We start from the raw sequence: 11,062 nt of genomic DNA, 5'->3' as shown, positions 1-11,062 counted from the left end.
CTGCATGTGGGACTCGGGTGGTTAACATCCAACCCTGCAGTCATGAAGAGGCTATTAGTGTATGGGAGTGTATACAGGTGTGTGCCCCAGAAGATGGTATGCTGATATGATCAGTTTCTCACCTCACACCTAACAGCCCCGGGCAGGTGTGTGTCCTGTGGTTACATGTTCCACTACTGACACCGTACCCCAAATCAGTCTCTACTACAGTTCTCTATTGTACCTTTTGTACTGTCCTTCCCCGGGGTTTTCCTCCTCTTGAAGCATATCTGCTCTCTGGCTCTCAAGTCTATAACAGCAGAGCTGAAAGAGGTGTGTGTGTGTGTGTGTGTGTGTGTGTGTGTGTGTGTGTGTGTGTGTGTGTGTGTGTGTGTGTGTGTGTGTGTGTGTGTGTGTGTGTGTGTGTGTGTGTGTGTGTGTGTGTGTTTTGGGGGGAGCTCTACAGCAGGTGTGAGGTCACATGAATGATAACTGATAATCCCCCCCCCCACACACACACACACACAGTCCATTGCAGCTGTCCTCTGTGCCATATCAAACCTGGTGGAACGCCTTCCTCCTACATATGCGCCGGGCAAAGAATACAGAAGACATCTCATCATCCACCTCAAACACCCACGCAGCTGACAGAAATGACAAAGCCATCCAGGGGTTTCTTTTACCTGCCTATTATCTATTTGTGGACAGGTAAGAAAATGCCATTGCCACTGGTCTTGTGAATTATAATGAGATCTGGACCTTAAGATGAAAAAAAAAAAGCAAGCGATATGTATCATCCCAGCCAATTAGGGTGTTGTGAGAGAGCCTGTGGAGAAAGAATACCGGCAATATTTTGCACTGATGATCTTAAATTTTAAGGTACTCGGTCATTAAAACTTATAAAAACAAGGAGTACCTCAATCATAATTTCTATGCACAGCTATTCATGTATTTTACTTCTGCACTGTGTTGTTAGGCCCTTGCTTGATATCTTTCTGTATACTTCATTGCACATTGCAATGTTTCCGTGTATCACTGTACTGTGAATCGCTCTCATCTGGGTCTTCCTCCCTCCAACCTGGGCAGGCGGGGTAGAGGGGGACGTGCTGGCATCTCTGGCCCCTCCAGTGCATCTGTCAGGAGTAAACATGGGCAGGTCAATGCTGGTCTGTGTGATCAGTAACCTCGGGAGAGGTCATCTAGAGGTGAACTGGTGGTCGTCATCGGAAGTCGTCCTTCCCAGGGCCCCTTATAGTATTGCTGAGGACAGGGAGGATGGAAGCCACAGCGCCGTGGCAATAATTACCGTGGCAACCGATGAATGGTCATCGTACAGCTGCTTTGTCAGCCACCGACTTCATCCCAGAGTCAGCAGGAGATATCATGCCACCTTCTCAGGTAAGGTTATAGCTGGACATGTATGAGGAGGTCATGGATGGTCACAGACATGTGTTTACTATAGTCCTTACTGAATTCACGCCATATAATTTCATGCATTTTTATGATTTCAGATGATGATCAGGACATCTGCGATGAAAATGAAATGACAGAGGGTAAATGTATAATGATTTACTATTGTGAAATTCTGACATTCTTAATTTTGACTGTGGCAGTCGCTATTGTTCTGTATCAGCACTGGTCTATATGGTCTTACCTCCAGATCCGGGTGTGTGGACTGACCAGGTGATGTTTCTGGCCATGAGACTGCTTCTCCTGAAGAGCCTCACTTTTAACACACTGATAACAACCTACACTATTCTTAAGTGGTAAGAAGAATGACACTCTGTCTTCTAACTGGGTGTCAAAGTTCATGGTATTAACTATGACAATACACATCAATGGAAAGCACATCTATGGGTATTTATTACCGTTAAACCAGCAATTGCTTTTGTGTTCAGCACCCTACATTTTTTTTCCCTCCTGAAGACATCAGCATTAACTCAGCAATTTTAACTTTCAGATTGCCGGACCTGAGGGATTACTGCTGCCCTAAGTTTCAATAAAGAGCCAACAACTAGAGAGACACAGTGCAGAGGGTTCCTCCACTGGAAGCTGTGTGGAGAACATCCCTTTCTCATGTCGACTGAGTGTTGGACAAGACAGCCACAAACAAAAATGGGAGATGATGATGCACTCTTCGCTATCAGCACAGGAGAAGGAGATCCCCAACTTTAACAGTTTTGGCGCACTTCTGAAAAACCGTCTCGTAGAGATCCCAGGTGTCGTCAGCGGTGACAGTTGAAAACTAGTTCTGTGTTTGTAAGGGTAAACCCTGTATCTGATCACAGCCTAACCTCAGACAGATGGATGAGTGCACGTGTCTGTCTGTATGTGTGTGTACGTGTGCGTGTGTGTTCATATGGAGCAGTGTGCAGATCTGTTGTGATCTATGATTCTTCCTTGGTATATTAGTAGTTAGATTCAAACGTTTCATTTCTGTGCCTTTGTCAGTTCCTTGTGACTTCTCAGTTACTACCTTTCGTTTTATGAACCTAGTTGTTTGCTGTCAACTCATTCATCTGATGAACCTAAATGTTTGTTGTAAACGTATGTCAAAGACTGGGGCAAACACTGATCAAATTAAACATTGAAGGAAAGAACAAGGGCTGGATTTTTTTTTTTGTAAGATCGCAAGTTGTTGTTTTTTTACACTCACATGATTTTTGAAATTAAATTAAAAATGGGAAGTGGTCTTGGTTTGTTTGTCTTTTTTATTTATTTATCTTTTTTAAAATAAAACGCACACATTTTTTCCCTCCATGTTTTTCTTTTTAGCGCACGTTGAGTAAAACACTGACATAGCAAGAAATGACCACTAGGTGGCAGTACAATCACGTCTGACTTTTTCTTTTAATATTATTATCCAACAGCAAGAATATGGAGCTTAACTTCCTCTACAGGACACTACATTTATAAATAAGTTAAAAGTATTTCAACACTGAGCAGTCACTCTCCAACAAACGGACACTCACACATCACTTAAGAGATCACAATGCCAGAGACTGAGCGTGGGCTTACATGGCCGACCACGTCATAAAGGCTCATAGTCATGACGGATGTCTAAGTACCTATTACACATTTCTGTGTAGTTTCATTTGAGATCATTTCCCTGCAGACACTGTGTACTAGTTTTCTCAGTAATGAGCAGTGTGTGTGTCTACATTCCAGTCTTTTAAATGTGTCTCAGTGAGGAGCAGCTCATCAGTTCTGGCAGTAGGAATCTACAGTAGCAAATTGACAAAAAAGATATAGGAGGCCTGTAGGGAGAACCGGGTGCTGGCTTGGTAGGGAGCAGTGATTCTCTTTGTACATGAAAACTGGCATTCCTCTTTCTGACAAGGCTTCCTCTGTCTTTGGCTCAAATAAACGACAAAAAAAAAACAGCTAGCGGAGCAACATACGTGAGCTGATGCAGTCTTAAGTGATTGGCAAAGAAGTGAGAATGCTCCTTACATGTAGTTCAGTGGAAATAACAACACACCAAGGCATGTTATAATTACAAATCAGTGAAAAGTTCTCAATGAGCAACACACGCACGTTTCACACAACCCTTAGACACATTTAAATCAGGACTAAGGGGGGAAAAAACAGAGATTAAACTGTAAATAGACTGTACAGGTGACAATTGCCATGACAAGATTCAGAATACATTCAACGAAGAACAATTCACATTAACTGACGTCAGATCAAGGGCTGAGTCAACTCAATCACTTTTAACTTTTAGCACAAACATCAGCCCATTGTGTTCAATGGACCTGCGTACTGACAAGAGCCAATATTATCTTTCGAGGTGACATCCAAGGGAAGGTTGTAGGGAAAGGAAAACGTGTGAGAGAAGAAACACTGATGTGGATTTGTAAAAAAAAATCAAATCAAATCAAAATAAAGTGCTTTTGTTAAAACCAACATCCTCTGTCTGAGGTATGAAAACAATCACATGGCATGGCACACAAAGAATCAAACTCTACGTCATTACAACGTGCACCGAGAACAACACACACTATTTACAATCTGGAGTGTATACAGGTTGTGTCGTGCACACATATACACACTCATAGGAATGTTTGGATCATTGTCCATGGTTTCCTATCCCACGATGAACAGTGATTGTGTCGGACATCATCATGTCTCCTGTGTTGTCCCACAGAGAGTTGATTATGTCAAGTCAGCCCCGGCAGCAAGAGGCCTCACATGTTGCTTGTATCTCCTGTGCTCTCTTTAGGTCTCTCTGCCAGTCTGCTGAAGCACAAGAAAACCTTCTAGTGCTTAGTGTCACTTTACAGTCCAGCGCTTTCTCTACACATGAGAGAAGATAACCTCCAAGGGGATGTTGAGTAATAGAGTCCGTGTCAGACCTCAGCAAAACACATCCTTGTGGACTGCACAAGTGCACGCATCTGCGCGCGCACACACACACACACGTATGCACGCACACATGCACACACACACGCTCGCACATACTCTTACATGTGGATCAACACACACAGGCATATTCAAAGACACACTCACAGGCACACATTGATGCACGCGCTCTATATCAGCGCAGAACTAAGTGCACAAAGCAGGAGCAGGACAAGGCATGTAACTGACTGAGAATCAGGATGAAAGGTGGCAAGGGCCGAACTACTGGGGTAGATCCTCCATCTGTCCCGGTGGGGGTGGAGACTCTCCATGTCTTTCTGGGCACTGTATGCTGCTGCTGTGAAGTTAGCGTCCCCGGTGGTCAGGAGGTCAAACACACAGGAGTGAAAGTAAATGTCCTGCACCTCCAGCTGTTCTCGGCAGCGTTCCCGTGCCCCCTCCACACCAAACCCACGGGGGGCGCTGTAGGGTGAAAACTGGCTTGGCCGACGGGGCTGCTGGAGCTGTAGGCCCAGCACAGGAGGGGACGAGGGTAAGGGTAAGTGCCCTCCCCGGTCAATGCGCTCTCCACTGGGGCACCCATTCAGACAGAGCTGGAGGTCCTGGGTGGCGTCGTAGGCCTGGGCCAGATCCTCAGGGATCCGCACAGCCAGGGTCAGGTAGCGGCCCAGCTGGCGGACAATCACTGTTACGCCGATGTAGCCAGCGTGCAGCTCCACATGGCGTCCAGGGCTACGCTCAGAGATCCACAGTGCCCGGACCTTACTGGTGCCACCATCTATGCTGGTAGAGCTGTGGCTGGGTTCTCCGCTGCTCACAGTGCCATCAACAAAGGCAGCGGGGAGGTCGTCCGTGACAGCCTGGTAGACCCTCTGGTCTGTACACCCCTCATAGGGTTTGAAAATAATGGTGATCTATGGGGAGGTGAAAAAGAAATACCTACAGTTTAATCTGAATTCATTAAAGAGAGACTGACATGCCCTTTCTGAACACATTTTTTAACATTGGGAATTTGAATCATAACCGAAAATAGGTGTGGTTTTATGAATTCAAAGCTACTGGCTACTGTCTTCCCCAGCTCATCACTTGCCATAGAAAAAAATGAGAAATTCAGTGGCCTATGGCACGGCAGTGCAATACAACTTGGCGAATAATACGTTCGATGATACAAATAGCTTAGATAGATAGATGATAGATATTTAGATAAATAGATAGATTGGCTGATAGATAAATAGGTAGCTATATAGATAAAAATAAGTAATAGCAAGATCGATAATAAAGTCTCAGCAAAATAGCACAAACTCGAGCCAAGTAGCTAGCAGGAGGGGGCAAAAGAACGGCTTCTCCGTGGTTTTATAACATCTCGCTACGGACACACCCTATATGCAAACTGACTACGTATCCACCGGCACAATTTGTCATTGGACACCATCTATAGTCAATCACAGATCTCTCTCGAGTGGCCGCAGACACGCTGTTTTGGCCGCTGAATTTCTCCGTGGTCACATTCTAACTCGGAACATAGCCTATCAATAGGAATTTTCAGATTTTGATGTCAGTATCACTTTAAATCTGAATTGATCAGTGTGTGGATATAAATTAAGAAAATGTTCAGAAATGTATATATTACAATATAAAGCCAACATAGAAGCTCAATCACGGAAATGAGCCGAAAACTGTCTCTCTCTCTTTCATACCCACATATACAGACATACTCATCGACACGAACATTCACCCATTACACAGGTTATTGACTTCTGTTGAACTACATTTACCAAGTGACCAAATGGCTTTTTAACAAGTTGTAATTTGACACAGCTATGCAAACAAACTGACACGCACACCTAAAGACACACGAGGCAGCAGTGGTGAATTTAAGCGGTGGTGGATACAGGGTGTGGTGTGAGCATTAGGGTTAGCACTCGCATCATAGTTCCGGTGAATGGCCGCTTTGTTCACATGACAGCCATGAGGAATGAGGCCCGGCTGGCCATTAAGCCTGTAGGGCTGTTAATGTGTGTGTGTGTGTGTGTGTGTGTGTTTGTATGCCTAATAATCATGACTAATAACCTGCCCCACCTCCGGCACAAGGTCAAAGCTTCAGCTCCACATTGCAGCAATCACACTATTTGCTTAATGTGTGTGTGTGTGTGTGTGTGTGTGTGTGTGTGTGTGTGTGTGTGTGTGTGTGTGTGTGTGTGTGTGTGTGTATGAGCCTTTCAGAGTGTTAATAATTAAAGCTATCGACTTTGCTAGAGAGGGCAGATCATTGGAGGAAACATCTTCAACACCACAAAGATTTCCTTGTGTGACACGTCATCCACTTAGTGATCTGAGAAAACTCTCGTTAGCTTCAGCCAGAGCATGTGTGGGTCCAGTCTGTGTATTTGCATGTGCTTGAGTGTGTATCTCATAGAGACGGGCTAAGGACCTTTAACACACATATTACTTTAAGCTTGCTACTGTTAAGTGCAAAGGTTGCCACTTTTGATGCGTGCGCATGCGCGCGCGCATACACACACACACACACACACACACACACACAAACAGTGGGTCCTTTCACTCATCTCATTCCATGGTATTAGAGGTCAGGCTATATGCAGGCATTAACGATGTTAAGTTTCCAACACTGCCCCAGTCACAAGAGACAGTCACAAGACCAGGCTGTTTGCCTCACACCTGTGAGTCTGAGGGAGGGGGGAGAAGGAGCGAGTAAGACTGAGAAAGAGAGCGAGAGAGTGGGGGGGGGGGGGCTGCAAGGGCGTTGTAACACTGATAAAAACTCAAGACACAGAACTTAACAGCAACTCAGACGTCATTATAAAACACGTCACTCATTCACTCACTCTCTCTCTCTCTCTCTCACACACACACACACACACACAAATGATCTGGATTCTACCATATTACTCCAGCAGCTCACAAGATCAAATGCACGTGATTACAACACCATCTCCTCAACAACAAAGAAAAGAAAAGAAAGAAACAGTTGACAGTTTTCTTTACCTTATTCGTCGCTGTAGCGCTGGATCCAGTTACCACTGGAACATTAGTGACCTGCACTGACAGGTAGTCATTATCAATGAGAGGCCACGCCCCCTCCACCTTACATGTCTGGAAGCTGTCTTTAAAAGTCCTCAAGTGTGGGTCCCCAAACAGCCCGCAGAACAGATACCCAGGCTGCACATGGGTTTGACTGGGGCTGTGGCCATGAGGGTGGCTGTGGCTGTGAGTGTGGCCGTGTGCATGAGAATGTGTGTGAGCATGCTGGGTGCGACTGTGGTAGTTGCATGGCTCATGGTGAACCTCAGGGTGTGTGGTGGAGGTGGGCCCGTCTCTGGAGCAGTTCCTTTGGCTCATGAGGTCTGAAATGCCCAGGACAGCAGAGTGGAAGACCAGATTGCCCCGGCAGGATTTGGCCGTCCTCTGGGTGCAGGCCGAGTAGGCACGCAAAGCCTTGCAAAACTCAGTGTCGAAGCCATCCAAGGCCGGCGTCAGGTGGGAAGTCAGGGAAACAAAGTCTGTGGTGCACTTCTGGATACGACACTGCGTAGTAGACACCTGGCACTGGCCTGAAGGAGACATATGCATAGTCAGTGTGATAACCTTGATAACAGCCATCTATTGTACAGCCAGCTCTGATAACTCTTTTTTCAAGCTAAACTGAGATGTTAATCTACTGTATGTAATCATCGAACAAGGTGGCATTTCTCTCTGACTCTCTCTCAAACACACACACACACACACACACACACACACACACACACACACACACACACACACAGAATGAGCGTGTGTGTTTACCCCAGGCTGCCCTGTGAGAGACACGGATCTGTTCTGCACACACATACACACACACACACCACACACACACACACACACACACACACACACACACACATCAGAGTACACCCACACACAGAAATCAGTTGAACATGGAAAAAGCTTTGATCTTAAATTCCCAATTCTACTGGCCTGCTACAATAAAACCCAATAAAACTAGAGGAGAACACAGCGCCATTAGGAAGTGTTGATCAATCAGCATTGCCGCTCCATGAGTGCAATAAACCAGAGCAGAGAACAGCCAAAGGGACAGAGATAGAGAACATTTTCCCACGCAGTGTGCGATAATAAGATAACATTACGCCCATAGCCAAGGGGTTGATAACACATGGTAGACTTAAGTCAATATAATACAGAAAAATCCAAAGTGAAGAAAAATTTATCTGCAAGTAATTAAAACTGAGAAGTAAACATGACTTAATTTTGTTTTCTTATTTTGTTTTAATGTGCTCATTTTGTTTGCAAAGCCATAAGTACTTGAGCCAAGGGTGCTCTCATCTCATATGTTGGGGGGGTATGAGTAGATTGTTCAGATGCTCCTTTGATCAATCTCGGTCTGCACACAAACCATGGAGGATAAGGAAAGATTTTATTTAGCCCGAATTAGCTGAGATGTTTCAGGTACCGCTGCAATTCTTTTCAAGTGAAAATAAAAGGACCCAACCAGATTTTTATATCATATATCAACACAGAGAGAAAAAGACCGACAAGAGAGAGAGAAAAGACCGACAAGAGAGAGAGAGAGAGAGAGAGAGAGAGAGAGAGAGAGAGAGAGAGGAGAGAGAGAGAGAGAGAGAGAGAGAGAGAGAGAGAGAGAGAGAGAGAGAGGAGGAGGAGAGAGATTACAGACCAGCCCTAATGCATCAGTCACAGTGTGCTCCTATTAGATTAGGCAAGAGAGAGTCTCTCCAGGGTACGGGCAGCATGCACACACACAAGTGCTCACACATGCACATTCACACACGAGCGCGTACACACACACACACGCGCGTGCACACACACACACAGAAGCTATTTTAGTAAGAATGCCAGCTCTACTTCCATTACATACACTGTCAGAAAACATTTGATGATGGCACGATTTACAAGGAGTGAACCTCAAAGTACACACTGCCTCTACTTGCATCAGCAAAGTCCCTTAATGTCACAAATGACACACACACTAAAACACACATGCATGATATCCCCACACATGCCGACGTATATCTGCCTCTTCTTTGTGCACTTTTTGTCTAGTAGGTGTCCTACCCATTGGGGGGCAGCAAGTGTTCTGTGCATCAGAGAGCAGGGCTGGGGTGGGGGTATACAGACCCCACTCGCACTCTGCTTTAGAATTTCTCTCCTGCATGTTAAATACTGACATAAACCCTCAAACCCCCCCCCACACACACACACACACACAACTCACATCCACAAACACTAGCAAACATACATGCACAACTGCACACAGTCCTGACTCGAACGCCAACTCTCATACTAGCCCCAGTGAAAGTCTGCCGCTACTGTAAATACAGTCTGACCGTGCACTGAGAACATATTGTCTCCTTGACAGGCTGCTGCTACAACAGCAGCCCTCTTTACTTCCTATCTCTTTCAGCACATAAATACCTCTCTCGAGTTGACTGGAGAGGGTTTATTCTCATTAAGAGACTGGAAAAACCTTGACTATCTCTCCAACAACTACAAAGACTCTTATTTACAAAGGTTTACAGCAGGCTGTCAGTTGTCTGTTAGCTAGAAGACCTGTGTTCAATGCCCTGTGTCAGCAACATCCCAGCAGCACAAGTGTCCTTGAGCAAGACACTATAATGTGCCTTTATTCTTCAAAGTCTCTCATAGTCTGCATTTTTGCAACACACACACACACGATGGATGGATGGATGGATGGATGGATGGATGGATGGATGGAAGGATGGAAGGATGGATAGGTCCAGACCTTCACTTGCTTTATACACACGGGATAAATATCGAATGAAGACACAGTAAAACTGCCCAAGTCATTCATAATCTACAAGATCAAACATTTTTTCTCCTCCCTTCTCAGACCCATACCCCCCGCTTGCTTCAAGAATCTCATCCCAATCCGTCGTTGCTTCTAAAGCCTCATCTATTCTATGATTTCTTCTTTTACACCCCCAACACACCCACACACACACTTGGAGCTAGCTCAGCAATATTCTGCTCAGAGCCTTTAGCCCCAACCACCGGCCCCCTTGTGCTCTATATTCTGACTTCAGTCCAGCCGATTCTCCCAGGCTAAGCTCTTAGCCTCTGGTCATCTCTCAGCCTCTATCCATGTGGTACTGAGGCCTCTTCTCTGCTATCAAACAGAGGTCAAAGATCCAGAGGCTGATTCTCCCAGGCTCGACTGCCTATTCTTTCCTCTATATGCAGCCCTCAAACTCCCTGATCTGGGAAGACCAGCAGAGGATCTACTGGGATAATCTCTCACCATGGGGGAATGGGCTCTCAAGTGCTTATTGATCACCTTCTTGTCCACCCTCTCACAAGCTGTGCTCAGATCGCAAAAAAAGGCCCCCTCAAAATGAGGCACAACACTTCAGAGGAGCTCTCATGCTCGCACTCTCGCTCTCTCTCTCTCCTCCCACTCGACACACAAGACTGTCAACCATAGTTGGCAGTTCAAGACAGGAATGTACGTTCCAGACAGTCCTGCCTTGTCTTCCACTCAGACACATGGAGCTGGGGTCCAATCGCCAATAGGAATGACACTGTAATATATACAGCAATGCACGCAGTTATAAAGCAAACTAACATTGGGCCTCATTCATCAATCATGCAATTTGTTCTTAACACACCCATGGAATTTTTTAGCCCTGAAGTTTGTCTCAGAGACCAGTGTACTGGGTAACCCTAA

General features: G+C 45.5%; 1 protein-coding gene across 1 annotated transcript; it reads right to left on the bottom strand.

The window, feature by feature from the left end:
- Positions 1 to 2,677: 2,677 nt before the first annotated feature.
- rgmb (repulsive guidance molecule BMP co-receptor b) lies at positions 2,678 to 7,962 on the bottom strand. Its single transcript, XM_056279496.1, has 2 exons — positions 7,348 to 7,962; positions 2,678 to 5,255 (listed from the first exon to the last, which is right to left on the bottom strand). Exons 1-2 carry the CDS (start codon positions 7,960 to 7,962, stop codon positions 4,512 to 4,514), a joined length of 1,359 nt encoding a protein of 452 aa, XP_056135471.1. The 3' UTR covers positions 2,678 to 4,511.
- Positions 7,963 to 11,062: the final 3,100 nt, after the last annotated feature.

This window comes from Lampris incognitus, chromosome 1, assembly GCF_029633865.1.
Source record: "Lampris incognitus isolate fLamInc1 chromosome 1, fLamInc1.hap2, whole genome shotgun sequence".
Classification (NCBI taxonomy): Eukaryota; Metazoa; Chordata; class Actinopteri; order Lampriformes; family Lampridae; genus Lampris; species Lampris incognitus.
This window is presented reverse-complemented; position numbering and strand designations above follow the sequence as displayed.